Below are 16,652 nucleotides of genomic sequence, written 5' to 3'. Positions count from 1 at the left end.
AAATGAAATCATAACAAAAATTTATGAACTTCAATTTTTGAATCCGCGTACTCCAATCAGGATGATGCTTTCAATTTCTATTTTATTATTATTAATTATATATATATATTATATAATTAAAAATAATATTATTTATGTATATAATATGCCGAACCCCATTTGATTACTGTGTCTATTTCTACAAATTCTGAACCCTCTTATTAAAAATTTTAACTCCGCCTCTCTCCTGTATTTCTACTCCCAAATACTTAACCACCTGCTCGACAAAAGAGTCGTACAACGCGCTGAGAGAGATTTTTTATTTTTTATTTTTGTTTAAAATGGGGTTCGGTATTAGGCTCGGAAATACGTGCCTTCTAAAATTCTACAAAATTCAATTCAAAGCAGCAGTTTTTTCTTTCTCTCTTTTGTTGTTGTTTGTATAAAGCAAATATAGCGCTTTTCTTGCATTTCGTGGGGAGAGAGAGGTGAGTTGAGTTTGAGGGGTAGGTGAAAAAAGCAGAGGAAAAGGAATCAAGCAAGCCAAAAACACATTACAAGTACTTTGTAGTGTAATTTTTATTTGGTGAATGAGTTAGTAGTGTGTACAACAAGAAGATTACAGAGAAAAAGATTGAATCTTTATTACTTGGATGCCTTTTCTGAGCTTTGTTAATCAGTTTAGATCTTGTTTTGAGCTCTGAATTCTTAATCTTGACTTCTTTTGGAGAATTTACTACTTGGGGTTTTGTTGGTTGTTGGGAATTTGATGCCTGACCTATCATTCTTGGGTTTTTGAGATAATTTGCTACTTGGGGTTTTGTTGGTTTTTGGGGATTTGATGTCTGACCTTTCATTCTTGGGTTCTTTCAGATAATTTGCTGATTGGGGTTCTGGTGATTTTTAGGGAACTTTGATGTTTAGGTATTCAATAGTATTATTATCAAGATAAAGGTGGTTTCTTTAGCTGTTTGAACTAAAAAAATGGCGGCTGATGGAGCATTGTCTTTCTCGGTGACGTCTGTGGTAGAGGATGTTCTTCAGCAGCATGGAAACAATAGCCGATCAAGAAATCTTGATTTGGATGCCCGTAAAGCAGAAGAAGATGGTAAATTTACTGTTCTTTCCTGTTACTGATTTTTAGTTTTATGTATTTTGTGTCTTTTACTTTGTGGCTGATCATAAGTGATTAGGCTGTTGATTCAATGTAATTACTAGCATGTTCATGTGATTTTAAGAAGCATAAGTTGGAAAGTTGTATTATCATTTCCAAATCTTTGATGTTGAGTGATCTGATGATCCTTTGTTTGAACTGTAGCAAGAAGGAGGTACGATGCAGCCGCGTGGATAAGAAAGATAGTTGGAATTGTGGGAGCTAAATGTTTGCCAGCTGAACCATCTGAGGAAGAGTTCAGGCTTGGTTTAAGGAGTGGAATGATCCTTTGCAATGTTCTTAATAAAATTCAACCTGGAGCTGTGCCCAAGGTAATCAATCCAACCCCATCTACTATAATAAAGGAAATCAACTATCCCTCAATCCAATACTGGTAGAATTGATTCACTCGAAAAGGAAAATTGCAAGTTGAAGATTAAAGAAGATTCTTGATAATGGACCTATTTGTTGGCAGAATTGTTGTTTTTTCATTTCAGAGATTGACCTTTATCATTGATCAACTACTACAGGTTGTTGAGAGTGACTCTGCAATTACCTCAGATGGACCTGCCTTGTCTGCATACCAGTACTTTGAGAATGTCAGAAACTTTTTAGTTGCTGTGCAAGAATTGGGGATTCCTTTATTCGAGGCATCTGATCTGGAGCAGGTAACTATTAAGTGCATTTGATGGGGGTCCAAAGTAGTTTATTATCACAATTGGACTCTTAGTATTTGTCCTAGTGTTGTTGTATAGACATTCTCATGATTGTTATTGGAACTTCTATAGAAGTATGTAGTCATTGAATGATAGAGCTGCATTCTTGACAATTATCAGGGAGGAAAATCATCAAGGATTGTGAATTGTGTTTTGGGACTTAAATCCTACAGCGATTGGAAGCAAGAAGGTAATACTGGAGTCTGGAAATTTGGTGGAAATATAAAATCAAATGCATCAGTGAAACAAATTGTGCGGAAAAATTCTGAGCCATTCACAAATTCATTGTCAAGGAGTATGTATGAGAAACCTATAAATGGTGCATGCATTGAAGCTCAAAAAAACAGAACGGTAGGTAACCTCTGCTTGACTGAGGAAAGCATTACATTCATTGAGAATAATGAATTTAATGGACGAATCATTAATCAACTCTTATCCTTACAGTCCAGCTCTTCCTTGAGCATGCTTGTTCGTGCAATTCTAACTGATAGGAAGCCAGAAGAGGTTCCTAATGTAAGTTGAAATTCATTAAGCTTGATAAACTCTCCTTTTACATTTTTGTAGTACAAAGTGGACGCAATGCTGTGAAAGCTTCAATCATTTCACTTGTTCCTACACTTTCATTCAAATTACTTGCACTTGTTCAATCTTTTCAGCTGAAGTAGGGAGTGTCAAGCAAGCAGTAAAGAACTTAGACATGTAGAAAAGAAATCAAGTGAACTTAGACTAGTTGGACATTGTTTAACATTGTACTAGCCTGAAATTTAATTTCTCATGAAATCTTATTTCCTGGCATTGGATTTTCTTTTTGAGTGAATTATGGAAAATTATCCTCTGTCGGGGAAATTGGAGCTGGGAAGTTAATTTACAAATGAAGTGTATAAACGACCTAGTTGTCTGGTGGAATATCTCTGGACCTTGTAGTCCTTGGAACCCCTTGTTTGCTCAGGTTATTCCCTGATAGCTTGACAGTTAAAAAATATTTCTACATTCTTGATTTTACTGTAAATTACGTGTATTTTCAATTCACAAGTTCAATGTCGTTTGGTTCCTTGTCACCAGAAGTATTGACCTTCTGTATTTAAAGTAATTTACACGATTAGCTCTTCAGATATGGTTGATGTCCTTGCTGATGACTTTAAAATTCTTTTGTCTGGTATTGTCATAACAACTCACAATATGATATGCATGTGATGGTAGAACTTTCCTGCAGACTCCTACAGTTCACCACCTGGAAACTGCTCGAGAGTTATTAGCTATTATCTGTGATTTTATTTGGTATATAGTGCCATTTGTTCTAAACTCCAGAAATGTTGTGCATGCTACAGCTTGTGGAGTCAGTTTTAAACAAGGTTGTTCAGGAATTTGAGCATCGCGTCGCAAGCAAAATTGAACTGGTAGGTTTATTTATACTCACCTATCTTCTCAATTACTAGATCATTCATTGTTGAAGTTGGATTCTAACTTCCCTTGTAGTCACTATTGATTCAGTGCTCTCAGTTTTCTCTTTCCATTCTTATGCTCGTATATACTCCTTTTATTGACTCCAGCCTTTGATTCCTTCTTACAATATCTACACAAACAAGAAAAAGTAGGATAATTACTCTACTTTTTTTAATGTTATACATGTGTCATCTTATGCTCTGACAAACCATGTAACATCTTTCCATCAGAGTAAAGCAACTACAGATGATTCAACTGGTTCTTGTGATAACAAATCCCTCATGAGACAGACTTCTGATAGTGCAAAGGTGAGGTATCTAATTCATAACATCCTTCTGTTTTAATTAGAGAAGTACAATTTCATGTCAAAAGACATGATCCCTCATATTTGCAATTTTTTTCTCCCTTCTAAATCAGGTTGACCAGAGGAATGTGACCCTTGAGAAGAAAGCGGACTCCTTGCCAGATGAAGAACGTGAAAGAAGATATGTGAAACAATACACCATAGTTGACCAACAGCAAAAAGACATTAAGGTAAGCATTGAAGATCGCTAAGCATGACTATGAAAATTTCAATTTCTCCTCTATGTTCTCATGAGCCTTACTGTCCTATTGTAGAACCTGAAGCAAACTCTTTTGACTACCAAAGCGGGTATGCAGTTCATGCAGATGAAGTTTCATGAGGAAATGCATAGTATTGGTAGGAATATTGCACGATTCATTATTTTTTTTGGTTATGTGGTGTGGGGATCTCATTGATTTATGTATATTCCTTGATTGAGCATTTCCACCTAATTATATTGTAGGCATGCACATAAATGGCCTAGCTCATGCAGCTTCTGGTTATCATAGAGTTCTTGAAGAAAATCGCAAGCTTTATAATCAAGTTCAGGACCTTAAAGGTAACATTCTTATGTGGTAGACCATGTCACTGTGTCTTTCTTCATCTCTTACTCAGCCTTTGAACTGAAGGTTGTCTGTTTCTGCTCAATTAGGGAGCATAAGGGTTTACTGTCGAGTAAGACCCTTTTTGCCTGGGCAATCTAATTCTGCTAGTTCTGTGGATCACATAGAAGATGGTACCATCACAATTAGTATTCCATCAAAGAATGGCAGAGGACGAAAGTCTTTCAACTTCAATAAAGTATTTGGATCTTGCTCAACTCAAGGTAAATGTCAAATATAAAAGAGTATATAATGTTGGTAAAATGGTATTTAGGTTTAACTTCTATAAAGATTGGAATCTTGACTTTTGATTATGTTACACCTCAGCTTTCTTCAGTGGTTTCCACTTCTTAGTTCTTACTTTTCTGGCAGGCGAAGTATTTTCTGATACGCAACCACTGATAAGATCAGTTCTTGATGGCTATAATGTCTGCATTTTTGCTTATGGCCAAACAGGGTCAGGAAAAACCTACACAATGGTTAGTTAAACGAAAATATCTCCATCACAAGTAAATCTTATTCTCTCTGTTGTATGTGTTAAGAAGCTCCTTTGCTGTATTCAGACGGGACCTAACAATCTCACAGAACAAAGTCAAGGAGTAAACTACAGGGCTTTAGGTGATCTATTCCTTCTCGCAGAACAAAGAAAGGACACCATCCACTATGATGTGTCTGTACAGATGATTGAGATATACAATGAGCAAGTTAGGGATCTCCTAGTTTCTGATGGTGTAAACAAAAGATATCCTTCTCAATATCTCATCATTTACATTTTAATGATCTTTACTATTCTTCTTCTGGATATATTGAATGTTTGGCAACAAACATTGTTATATTATAACTTTTTAAGTGAAGTTAAGCTATGTGTTTTTACACAATGTGTTGATCTCAACCTGTCGTGCTTAAAGCCTTAATCCTCCTGCATTCCTTAACCCAGAATTACGTTAGAAATCCGTAGTGCTTCTCAAGGACTAACTGTACCAGATGCAAGCTTGGTTCGTGTAGCTTCAACTTGTGATGTTATTGATCTGATGAATTTAGGGCAAAAGAATCGTTCAGTGGGTGCAACAGCGCTCAACGACCGCAGTAGCCGCTCCCACAGGTCTGAATGCAGAATCTTTTCTTTCTCTTAATTTGATTTCTAGTTGCTTTGTAAGAAACTTATAGTAGAGATGCTAATTCTTTCTGGTCTTGAATGTGCAGTTGCCTAACAGTTCATGTTCAGGGTAGAGATGTGGCTTCTGGAGCTATTCTTCGTGGTTGTATGCATTTGGTTGATCTTGCAGGAAGTGAGAGAGTGAACAAATCTGAAGTAACAGGAGATAGACTCAAAGAGGCTCAGCACATTAACAAGTCTCTTTCAGCTTTGGGTGATGTTATCTCTGCTCTTGCCCAAAAGAATGCACATGTCCCATACCGTAACAGCAAACTTACACAGCTTCTACAAGACTCACTTGGTAGGATATAAGCTAAATGATGAAACTCTATTGTTCTCACGACTCTTTTCTTCCTGTCTAGTAATGATTGGTTTTTTGGTACATGACTTTCTTGTAGGAGGGCAAGCCAAAACTTTGATGTTCGTTCACATAAGCCCTGAGCCTGAAGCAGTAGGAGAAACAATTAGCACACTTAAATTTGCAGAACGTGTTTCTACTGTTGAACTAGGCGCTGCACGAGTAAATAAAGACTCTACGGATGTCAAAGAGCTCAAAGAACAGGTTTTCTTTTCTTCTTTCTTTCATTTTGATTGCCTTTTCTTTCTAGTATAAAAAGTATTCCTGGTATAGATTGGTTTGTTCTGAAGGACAATATCTTTGTTTTATCAGATTGCATCTTTGAAAGCAGCACTAGCAAAAAAGGAAGAGTCAGTTCCCATGAAGCATAAGGAAATGAGCAGTCCATGTGGAATGCAGCCATCACCCATTCAATCTAACCCACAGAAAAGAGAAATTCTAGGCGATTCAAATGTCCAGAGGAGACCAATGGACGATGTTGGCAACATAGAGGTAGAATCTCTGGACTTGATTGTCTCTAGAAGTGCAATTATTTATTACACAATACAAACTCTTCTATTGAAGAATAATTTATCGAAGTTTTTTAGTGTTTAGTGGTGTTTTAGCTCAAACAATAAATAGATGCAGCAATACTTGGAAGAGCACTAAACTTGAATAAGCTTATACCAAAACTAGAGCACAACATACCATTAGTCAAGTCTTACAACATACCCAATGTAATCCCACAAGTGGGGTTTGGGGAGGGTAGAATGTATACTGACATTTGTGAGGTAGCGAGGTTGTTTCTGATAGACCCTCGGCTCAAAAGAAGTGTAATTGATTGAGAGGAAAATATAGCATATAGCAACCTAGCAAAATAAACAGAGCACGGTTGAAGAATAAGATATTACGTGAATATTAACTAATACGACTAAATAAGGAGAAGAAGAGAAGTGGAGATTAACTACCTGCCTCTCCCACGTAAAAGTACGAAACGTTAGAGAAGTTTCCTATCAGTACCCATTTTGATGTACGTTGTTGTAATCTGCAAGACCTTGCTTTGAATCTACTTATGTGCAGATATCCAGTAATTCTGCATTTAGACAAAAGAAGCCAAGCTATGATCTTGATGAGTTACTAGGAAATTCTCCTCCATGGCCACCAGTCAACAGTCCATGTGAAAACTACATGGGATATGATAAAGACACAGGCACAGGTGAGTGGGTAGACAAAGTAATGGTGAACAAACAGGACACTATCCATGGCGTGGGGAAGCCCTTTGGATATTGGGAATCTGAAAATGGCATGTCTGATGCCTTTGCTCAGAAATATCTTTCAGAATCATCTAAATTAAGCCAAGAAAAATCAAGTAAGCTTATCCCATTGGGGGAACACTTTGACATCACTCCTGCTGATGAGCTGGAAGAATTTGATGCCACGACCAGTGATTCATCTGAGCCTGATTTGCTTTGGCAATTCAATAATTCCAAACTAAACAGTTTGACTAGTGGGAATGAGTCAAGGATCCAGAGATCAAATCCAAAGCATGCAAAGAGCCCAGAAACAAGGTAATCTCTCATACATTCACCTATTTATAAACACTTGAAGAGTTGATCAATGATAGTTGTTGATCAATCAATCAACTACATTTCAATCTCCAAACTAGTAAGGGTCGGTTTGTTCTACTCTATTCGGACTCATTTCATGTTTAACATTTCATTTAACTGATTGTCGCAGGAACGTGCCTTACAAAGTAGGGCCTTCACCATCACGAAAGACGAATGGAATTGGCCATACACCTCTACGGAATGGGAGGCATGCCATGCCAACTGAAGTTAAGCGAAAAGCAGGAAACAGGAAGTAGTAAGGATGTATTATGGCCAAGCTGTTTCCAATTCTTTTATTTTTTTGGTTATTATTTCGGAGGGGTGTATGAGAGAGTTGTTTTTGCTTTACTAACAGAGTCTCTCTCTGGCCTATTTGATCATTCCCTTCAAAATTTGTATTTTGATTCATCTGAAAAGGCAATAATTCCGTTGCGTGTAATCTTTACATCATTAGATATGTAGAATTCAAGTTCTTTTGGTAGAGAGCAGTGTGAAGATCTTCAAAGGTTGTACTTCCATATAACATTTTGTGTCATAGTTGAGGATTTGACATGTACATTTTGCACATATTCAATTTATTTTGGTTGTGCTTTATAGTAAAAAAAAAAACATAAGTTGATTATGAAACTATTAATTTCTCTGATTCTTGGTTTTATTGATGTCCTGGCTATGATCACATAATGAGAAACAATGTTGTCCCAGGTATGTTCAATGATGAAAAGTGAAATCACTGAAGGCAAAAGGGTATTCTGAAAATAGAAGTAAGGGAATCATCCCAATTTTCTAAATGGAAAGAAAAACCCTAAAGGTAACGTGTAGGGGTCGATGAAGTGGGTTGAAAATTATTCAAAAGTAAGCAATTAGAGTGTATAGGTGGATTTTTCATGAGTTTCTATTCAAATTATAGCGAAAACAAAAAATATTAGGTGTTTTTTTCACGCATGCAGTTTTTGTGGACATTGTTATTGAATATTTGTGCTAGCGAAAGAGAGCAACAATAATATATACAAGTGTAATTCCACAAGTGAGGTTCAGTGATAGTATTGTGTATGAAGCCTTAACCCCTACCTTGTGAAGGTACTAACGTTGTATCACATAGGTCCTTGAATCAAGTAAAGCATATAAAAAAATATATATGTCAAACAAATATAAGAGAGAAATTTTTTTTGCTGAAAATAATGAAAAGAAGAGAACAGTCGCGATACAAGAAAAGAGAACAGTAACCAAAGCAAATGAAACATGAGTAATACTAAAATCAAAGAATAAGACAGTAAAAAAGTAACAATAACAATACTAAAAATGGTAGACAACACTCAACTTACTAATCTTCTATCCTAATCTTCGATCTTCATATTTTTCTATTTAAGATCATATCCTTAATTAGTTACATTTAAGACATATCAAATCTTTTTATCTCTTTTCAAGACTTTTAGTGTCTACGTCTACCTCTCCTTATATGGTCAATCTCTCACTAATCACCAATTTTCACTAAAGTACTTGTTTTTTTTTCTAATTCATAGTGTTGTCCTAAAATTTATACAAAATAATATATAACATTCGCATATAAATAATTTTAACTTTTGCTTAATTTTTACTAGCTATCAAACGACCTGTAACCATCGATAAGGAAAATTGTAAAGATGCAAGAAATTTCTAGAAGGAAGACAGTGACCACATAGTACATCCCTCATAGGAACACCATAAACATTTTCCTCAACTTACACAATTTGTGGGTATAACAAGAAATCCAAACAGTTCCTAAAAGTAGTATTCCCCCCATTTTATTTTATATGGTAATATTTTATTTGATACGGAGTTCAAAAATAATGAAAATTTTGAAATGTTTACTAAATTATCATTTAATAAAAGTAAATTTACTTTTCTCTCTTCTTATAAATATATATAAAGTATTATCTTTAAAATTAAATGGGATCAATAAGGATAAAAGAGAAATTGTATCTTTAAATATTTATCATATAAAAACAGTGACATTGTTTTTAAGACTGACAAAAAATAAAATAATACCGTATAAAATGAAACGAAGAAAATAGTAAAATTCTAGAACTTTCTTATGAATAAATCTTCCCTCCAGATTCATGTGATATTTGTGGTCATTATTAAATTCATTTCTTGCACCTACCAAAACCTTAAACAAATTAACAACTTTTTTCCTTGTACACTGAAACCAAGTGAGCAATATATTAGTATTATATTCACCAAATAAAATAAAATTTCTCCCCCTTTTTTTTGGGGTTCAAGAAAATGGAATTTGTGTCCAACAATAATGGAGTCTCTTGCTACTATGATGTTCTTGGAATTTGTAAACAAGCCTCACAGTCAGAAATTCGTTGTGCTTACAGAAAGCTTGCTCTGGTAGTTTTTTTATTCAATTTAAGTGTCTTACGTTATTTTTAAATCTATTTTAAAATATATTTTTTTATTTAAAGTTTATAATTTTTTATAATGATATTGAATTTTTAAAATATATCTTCAACCAAAGATTTTTGAAGTAGATTTAAAAAAAAAATTGAACATATTGTTTGATCATGAAATTAGATCAGATATACAAGTTCCAGAAATTGGCCTAAACCTATTTTCGAGTAAATTTCACTTTCACTCATAAAACTTAAACTTTAAGAAAAATATCAAAAAGTATGTTGAGGTACAATTTGAAGAATTATTTAAAACACAATTTAAAATACGATTTTTTTTTAAATTTTATGATTAAACGCAAACTTATGTATATATATAAATGGTTCAAATAAAAATTATTGAATTTTTATGAGCTAATATAAAGAACGTCTAGATTTGATTGATAACTAACTCTTTAATATTTTATCTGACTTGTTTAAGATCGCGAGATTTATGTTTCATTTTTTGTGTTGTGCTCTATTTTACTTATATCTTTTGATTTATAATTTATTTTATGTGTTTGATTGAAGAAATGGCACCCAGATAGATGGATGAAGAAGGATCCTTGCATTATGGGAGAAGCTAAACATAGATTTCAACAAGTTCAGGAAGCTTATTCTGGTATGTGAATTTACCTTCTTAACCCCATTAATACATGTCACCACGAAAACTACACACGTATCTGTTTTGAATCTTCGTTTTGACCTAACAGTCCTTATATAGTTATTTTTTAGACCATAAGCTTAAAAATATATTAATAAGCAAGGAGTTTAATGAATTACCTGTCGATTAAATTTATCGAATTTAAATTCTGATTCTGCTTCGATTTTATATAACCATATATGTTTGTATTGATCATATTTATCTATCAATTTGCAGTTCTCTCAGAGAAAAGGAAAAAATCACTATATGACACTAAGTTGCTTCAACTCATGGGAGATGATTCTGATGATGATAAAGTCAGTTTCTATCTTCTTCTGACTTCGATAATAATTTCTCCGTTCATTTTTGCTTGTCAGTTATAATTTTCTTTTTTAAAAAAATAATCATTTCTACTTGCTCACTTTTAACATAACAGGAATTTTGTGAGTTTATGCAAGAAATGATAACAATGATGGAAGATGAGAAATCTAAGGTAGTTTGCCTTTTTTTTAATTTTTTGGTTTCATGTATTTTTTAGTAATTGTAATAAGTTTGTGATTGAAATTTTTTAAATTTGTTAACAGGGAGAAAACACATTGGAGGAACTTCAAAAGCAGTTTTTAGACATGACAAGTGAATTTGATAAATTTTCAGAATTTAGTTTCTCCTTTGATGAATCTCTTAATGGCAACATGCCCAAAAAGAGACGTCTATATCACCCTTGATTATGTACATTTATTTTCTTATTGATTCTAAAGTTGCTAAAATTCCCATATCATATGAAGTCAAGATGTTTTGTCAATGCACGTAGCTTTTCACGTTAGCAGGGTTCAGGTGAGCGTCACACCTAAAGGAGTATGATGTAGACAATCTAACCTAATGCAAGCATTGATGATTGTTTCAACAGCTCAACTTGTGACCTATTGGTTGCACCGAGCAGCTCACATTAGCAGGGTTCAAGGAAAGACTATTTCTAAAGGAGTATGATATAGTCAGTCTAACTTAATGCAGACATTAATGACTGTTTCCATAGCTTAAACTCGTGACCTATAGGTCACATATAGACAATTTACTGTTGCCAATAATTCATTGTTTAGTTTGAGAATAGTGCTCAAGGAAAGGCCATTGCGAGCATTTCACATTAGCATGGTTCAAAGGAAAGATGTGTCATACCCCTATAGGTAGAAGTATGATGTAAACAATCTTAACCTAATGCAAACATTATTGCTAATAAGTCATTGTATAGTTTGAGAATAGTGCGCTCAAGGAAAGGCCGTTGCACAGAGCATTTCACATTAGAAGGGTTCAAGGAAAGGCCACACCTGTAGGTAGGAGTATGACGTAGACAGTCTAACCTAATGTATGCATTAGTGATTGTTTCCATAGCTCGAAACTGTGACCTATAGATCATATAGAGTCGATTCACTGTTGCCAATAATTCATTATATAGTTTGTGAATAGTGCTCAAATCATGTTTCCTCTCAAGTTAGCTGCAGTATTTCAACATTCTTCTGGATTACCTTTGCAGCAACAATCAGCAATGGCTACAAGCCTACAAGCTTACTGGATACAAACAGGACCTTAACTTTCTTCAATTAAAGGAATGAAAATGTCAACTTGTTCTGCATTACAAACTGTTTCTTCATGATCTTCAAATGTTTCTCTAACCAAAGAAGGAAGAATAGGCTTTGTATGTTTAAATGAAATGGCTAGAACTTTTATTGCAACAATGACAATCAACAATAACACCCCTTCAACCATATAAGCATTAACCAATCTTACTGCAGTCTCCATAAACCCAATTTACAAATGTAAGACAATTTCGTAAAAGAAAAAAGAAAAAATCAAATGAAGAATGACACGACAAGGAACAATGTATCTGAATTTACTGAACTACCAAAACTTTTCTTACACATGAATAAAAGAAACTGATGCTGTACACAGGAACGATCTGCTGCTGCGTTGAAGAGAATGCTCACCAGAGTTTTTTGACGGTGACTTGGTAAACCATGAGACTGAATATTCTGACTTGCATCTTATTGGAGGATTGTACACCAGAACCAGAACAAGATATGTGCCTCGTTGTTCAGGTTCAATGAATGAATAGTAGTACCAATCGGGGTAGGATTATAAAACTGCAACTTCAGTGTATGGGTTTGGAAGAGCAAAGCAACTGGAAAATGATCCTTGAAGCTCGGGACATGGTTCAGGAGACACATTTTTAGAAGAGCCTGATATATTAGAGCATAGCCATGGTGTAGAAGGGTCGGATGAAATGGAGATAGAGATATTTGATAGACATATAGAAGTGAAGGGAGATTCAGATAGCCCGGTGAAATTCCCTGCTATAGAGATATTTGTGCCAACAATGTCCTTAAAGGTGATTCCACTAACTGTAGGTAACAAAGAAGGATCATATTTCTCATCTGGATGCGTATCAGAGTAACCAGTGGCCTTGATTCCAACTTGCAAGTTATCCATAACAACATTTGAAATGAGAATATCTTTGATGTAACCGCCTCTTCCTCTTGCTGTCTTCAGCTCAATCCCGTAAAGGGAGTCATGCAGCGAACTAAGCTCTACTAGCACATCGGAGATACCACCAGACATCTCGCTACCAAAAGCCACACCAGCACCTGCAGCGGACTGTAACCTCACTCGTCTAATGTGGACATTTGAGGTAGGTTTCCCGTAGGAAATCCCATACTCATCCCAACCACTTTTAAGAACGATAGCATCGTAACCCATGCTAATGTTGCTGTTTTCAATGCAGACATGCTCAGAAGAATCTGAAAAGTGGATATGAGGTTGCATATCAGGTCTAGAGTAACCAATCCTTCTTTTGTTGAATAAAAAAAAGAAAAATAAGGAGAACAATATACATGCTTTCGGAACATCAGGCCTCACTATTTCACATCATCTTAACTACAAATCTATTCTGGGGTCATGTATTAAACATGAGAACATTTACTCAGGGATGAGGAAAAACAGCTAGTACTTCATATTGCCCAACTAAAATCTAGAGCAATGTGTGTCTATGATACTAAAGAAAAATCGTGTGATCAGAACTCAGGTTTTAGCAGTATTTGGAGAGCTAGCATTTAATCTTTATGAACAGCTAAATTTTTAATCCTAAAAAAAATGTTGTTTTCCGTTGCTTGAGGAAGCTTTGTGATGTCAGATAAATCAAAGCTATATTTGAAGACCTGTGAACATTTAACTGGTGAAGGTCTAAGGTTACAGATATTTATTAGCTTTGGACGTTTAAAAAGAAATAAGATTAATGATTTCTTTTAACCAACCTGGGACAATCCCATTGGTGAATGGGGAGTCTTGTGGAGTATAAACCGTTAAGTTCTGAATGACCACATTACTGCAAGACATGAAATTTTCTCAAAGATTAGATATCGGATCTTACCACAAGCAAAAGTAGATGAAATATTGAACTCCTTATACAGATAAATTGAGTTACCTGCAATATGCTGGACGGATGTTCCAACCAGGAGCATTTAATAAGGTCAAGTTTGAAATAACAACATTGCTGGAGCTAACAAACTCTACTAGGTGAGGTCGAGTATAATTTAAGGAATGGGAATTGAACTTCTCCCACCAAATAGAGCCCTGGCCATCGATAGTACCATTGTTACCTGCAGAATTGTTAAGAAATAAGCAGGTTGCATAAAGGTAAAATAAAGAGGAACATAAACTAATAAAACCACTCAATGAAGGATTCCCTGCCTGTTATTACAACATCAGTTAAATTATTTCCAGAGATCAAGCTGCGGTATCTTCCATACTGTGCTTCAATAGATCGGCCATAAGATGGTAAAGCTTCAACTACATCCCAATGATCGAAATCCTGAATAGTTAATGCACAAATTATTAACCGCGACATGCATTAAAATGCTTAGAGATCTAAGTTAATGGATAAAAATTGAAGCACTTATCAAAACCATCATCAACAAAATTTGAGTTATTGCAGTCGTGACAACATATTAGTTAACCTCTCTATTGGAGTTACCATGTATATGTCAAGAATTTCATTTTATTTGTGAAATAGTAATCCATGGATCCTAATTCCAAAGTGCCAATGTATCTCATCCTTGAAACCAATGGTTGACAACCCTATTACACGATGCTGAAATTGTTTTAGCATTGTAACTAGGCTAGTCTTTTGTTTTAAACACAAAAGAGATGATAAGAAATGCAACATGGACACTAAGACAAAGTTCAGAGGCTAACCTCGGATGCTAGAATAACAGCATCTTTTTCCAGGAACAGTGTAAGGTGGCTAGTAAGATTGATGCTTCTAGTCAGCCACTTTCCAGCAGGAACATAGAGCTGCGCTCCACCCTTGTCAGCAAAGGACTTGAGATAAAAAATAGCATTCTGAAACGCGACAGTATTAATAGTTTTTCCATCACCCACAGCCCCAAAGTCCAATACTGACACACTGTGAGGTCTAGGTTTCAAATGCTTATTGAACTTGCATTCTCCTTCAAATTCAGCTTCACTCTGTACTATACAGTGACTGAACACCAACAGCAAAAGTAGCACTGCCTGGAAACAAAATCAAAGAGAAAAGGTAAATCATCCAGCATTTTACTGAATTCAGTATCATGTAAGCTAATAAAATCTATGTCGCGGCATAATGTATTTGCAAGTTCCCTAATCAGCATCACGGAGATACATTGTCTCGGTTCTTCCTGAACATATTTTGGCATAATTTCACTGTTTGCAGATCTCACAGAGAGAAAATTCAAGTTTTTTGGCTGCTGCTTTATTTTCTTTTCACATTCAAATCAAACATGGAGAAAGAAGATAGCCACATTGAAAAAGTTTAATCTTTACCCACATTCAACACAGAAAAATGCTGAGAAGAACCAACTACAAAAAAAAGCTGATGTGACAAAGGAACAGGAAACACCAGTAGAAAGAACACAAGTAGATATTCTTTTCCTTTTATAGAAAAAGCTCTCAACTTGATTAGTAACCTATAGATAGAGACTTCATTTGGAGCACAAAACACTGAGAAATTACAGTACCTGATAAGAGTTAACTTCAAATGAGAATGAAAAGAGAAAAAGTGTATTTATAACTTAGTCAGCTTTCATAATTTATATCACACTTCATCAAGTCATTGTACACCATTAGTAGTTTCCCAATCAGATCCCTTCTACCAGGATTGATGTGCTAGAAGACAAAACAAAATTTCACTATAAAAATCAAAACTTTATGATTGCAAAGACCATCTAAACAAATCTTAAATCCACCAAATCCTTATCTTGAAAATACAATGTAGACAAAAACATTAGGCATCTCGGTTAGATAATAAAAGAGATCAAGCAAATCTCTACAAAATCCTGTTAGTAAATCCAATTCAGAGCAAAAATACTAAGTTCTAAGCCCCCCACTCCAGCCCCACCCCCTAGCAAGGAAAAGAAGTGAAACCAATTGAACCAAGAATCAATTTTTAACCACAAATATCACAATCTAGCAAATACCCACTAATTTTTCAAGTGAAAATATCAGATTAAAGACATGAAAATCAAGATTTAGTCAAAAAAAAAAGACACCCTCAGTTTAAAATTACAAGAACACAAAAATGAAAAAAATAAAATAAACCAACGTACTTACTAGCCTCTTCATGATTGTGTTCTTCTCTGACATAGTGACATTCACAAATCTTGAACCACCCACCCCCTCTTCTCCAAAAAAGCTTAAAACTTTCATAACCAAAATGAGAAGAGGGAGGATGAAGAAGGGAAGGTAGAGAAGAGAAGAGGGTGTGTGTAATTTGTATGATAGATGAGAGAGTGGCAATTAAGGAGAAAAAAATATATATAATCTCTCCGTCTCAATTTGTTTGTCTAATTTTAACTCGACACTAAAACCCTTATTTTAAGATTCTTCAAATCAAAATAACTTTTAATCAATTTTAAAGCTTTTGAATAAAATAAAAATACTTATAGAGAAAAACTTTTTCGTTTAGAATATTTACATCAAGCTAACGCAATTTTCATTAATATATAATATAATAAATTAAAATAAACAATAAATTTTTAATTTAAGATTTTTGACAAAATAAATTAAAAATCATAAGATGGAATTTTTATTTTAAAATTTTTAGCTTGTAAGTCCTAAGCCAAAAATTAGTCCAAACACATTCAAAATTTAAGAGAAAAATGACTACTTTTAAATACCATGGCCTAACAATCTTTAATCATGTCGAGTTAAAGAGATAAATAAATATTTTAAATGT

General features: G+C 34.5%; 3 protein-coding genes and 1 long non-coding RNA gene across 4 annotated transcripts; 2 read left to right on the top strand and 2 right to left on the bottom strand.

The window, feature by feature from the left end:
• The first annotated feature begins 341 nt into the window (after positions 1-341).
• Positions 342-7,979, top strand: LOC101264370 (kinesin-like protein KIN-14I). The gene is made up of 19 exons (XM_004247344.5): positions 342-1,087; positions 1,298-1,464; positions 1,663-1,800; positions 1,969-2,199; positions 2,293-2,361; positions 3,177-3,245; positions 3,522-3,599; positions 3,709-3,825; positions 3,910-3,991; positions 4,098-4,193; positions 4,287-4,460; positions 4,609-4,715; positions 4,800-4,978; positions 5,180-5,338; positions 5,440-5,693; positions 5,791-5,954; positions 6,063-6,242; positions 6,810-7,297; positions 7,467-7,979. The coding sequence occupies exons 1-19, from the start codon at positions 964-966 to the stop codon at positions 7,591-7,593; spliced, it is 3,003 nt and encodes a 1,000-aa protein (XP_004247392.1). The 5' UTR covers positions 342-963; the 3' UTR covers positions 7,594-7,979.
• On the bottom strand, positions 4,427-6,834 carry LOC138338272 (uncharacterized). The gene is made up of 2 exons (XR_011211704.1): positions 6,698-6,834; positions 4,427-6,598 (listed from the first exon to the last, which is right to left on the bottom strand). It is a non-coding gene; the product is annotated as an uncharacterized lncRNA (long non-coding RNA).
• A 1,417-nt stretch (positions 7,980-9,396) lies between the features above and the next one.
• LOC101264671 (uncharacterized) lies at positions 9,397-11,165 on the top strand. The gene is made up of 5 exons (XM_004247345.5): positions 9,397-9,709; positions 10,279-10,369; positions 10,628-10,707; positions 10,827-10,883; positions 10,975-11,165. Exons 1-5 carry the CDS (start codon positions 9,599-9,601, stop codon positions 11,113-11,115), a joined length of 480 nt encoding a protein of 159 aa, XP_004247393.2. The 5' UTR covers positions 9,397-9,598; the 3' UTR covers positions 11,116-11,165.
• Positions 11,166-12,077: 912 nt separating this feature from the next.
• LOC101264974 (probable polygalacturonase) lies at positions 12,078-16,308 on the bottom strand. The gene is made up of 6 exons (XM_004247346.5): positions 16,028-16,308; positions 14,633-14,950; positions 14,129-14,249; positions 13,863-14,037; positions 13,693-13,763; positions 12,078-13,179 (listed from the first exon to the last, which is right to left on the bottom strand). Exons 1-6 carry the CDS (start codon positions 16,121-16,123, stop codon positions 12,518-12,520), a joined length of 1,443 nt encoding a protein of 480 aa, XP_004247394.2. The 5' UTR covers positions 16,124-16,308; the 3' UTR covers positions 12,078-12,517.
• Between the last annotated feature and the right edge of the window lie 344 nt (positions 16,309-16,652).

The sequence above is a fragment of the Solanum lycopersicum genome, chromosome 9 (assembly GCF_036512215.1).
Source record: "Solanum lycopersicum chromosome 9, SLM_r2.1".
NCBI classification, from domain to species: domain Eukaryota; kingdom Viridiplantae; phylum Streptophyta; class Magnoliopsida; order Solanales; family Solanaceae; genus Solanum; species Solanum lycopersicum.
This window is presented reverse-complemented; position numbering and strand designations above follow the sequence as displayed.

What these genes read in the sequence shown, in the direction of transcription:
- LOC101264370 (XM_004247344.5), top strand. Translation starts at nt 964, where the DNA reads ATGGCGGCTGATGGAGCATTGTCTTTCTCGGTGACGTCTGTGGTAGAG. An exon ending in AACAGCAAAAAGACATTAAG is followed by an intron (nt 3,826 to 3,909) that starts GTAAGCATTGAA and finishes GTCCTATTGTAG; the next exon opens with AACCTGAAGCAAACTCTTTT. An exon ending in TCAAAGAGCTCAAAGAACAG is followed by an intron (nt 5,955 to 6,062) that starts GTTTTCTTTTCT and finishes TTGTTTTATCAG; the next exon opens with ATTGCATCTTTGAAAGCAGC.
- LOC101264671 (XM_004247345.5), top strand. Translation starts at nt 9,599, where the DNA reads ATGGAATTTGTGTCCAACAATAATGGAGTCTCTTGCTACTATGATGTT. An exon ending in CTTACAGAAAGCTTGCTCTG is followed by an intron (nt 9,710 to 10,278) that starts GTAGTTTTTTTA and finishes GTTTGATTGAAG; the next exon opens with AAATGGCACCCAGATAGATG. An exon ending in AGTTCAGGAAGCTTATTCTG is followed by an intron (nt 10,370 to 10,627) that starts GTATGTGAATTT and finishes ATCAATTTGCAG; the next exon opens with TTCTCTCAGAGAAAAGGAAA.
- LOC101264974 (XM_004247346.5), bottom strand. Translation starts at nt 16,123, where the DNA reads ATGAAAGTTTTAAGCTTTTTTGGAGAAGAGGGGGTGGGTGGTTCAAGA. An exon ending in AACTGATGTTGTAATAACAG is followed by an intron (nt 14,038 to 14,128) that starts GCAGGGAATCCT and finishes ACAATTCTGCAG; the next exon opens with GTAACAATGGTACTATCGAT. An exon ending in ATCCGTCCAGCATATTGCAG is followed by an intron (nt 13,764 to 13,862) that starts GTAACTCAATTT and finishes CATGTCTTGCAG; the next exon opens with TAATGTGGTCATTCAGAACT.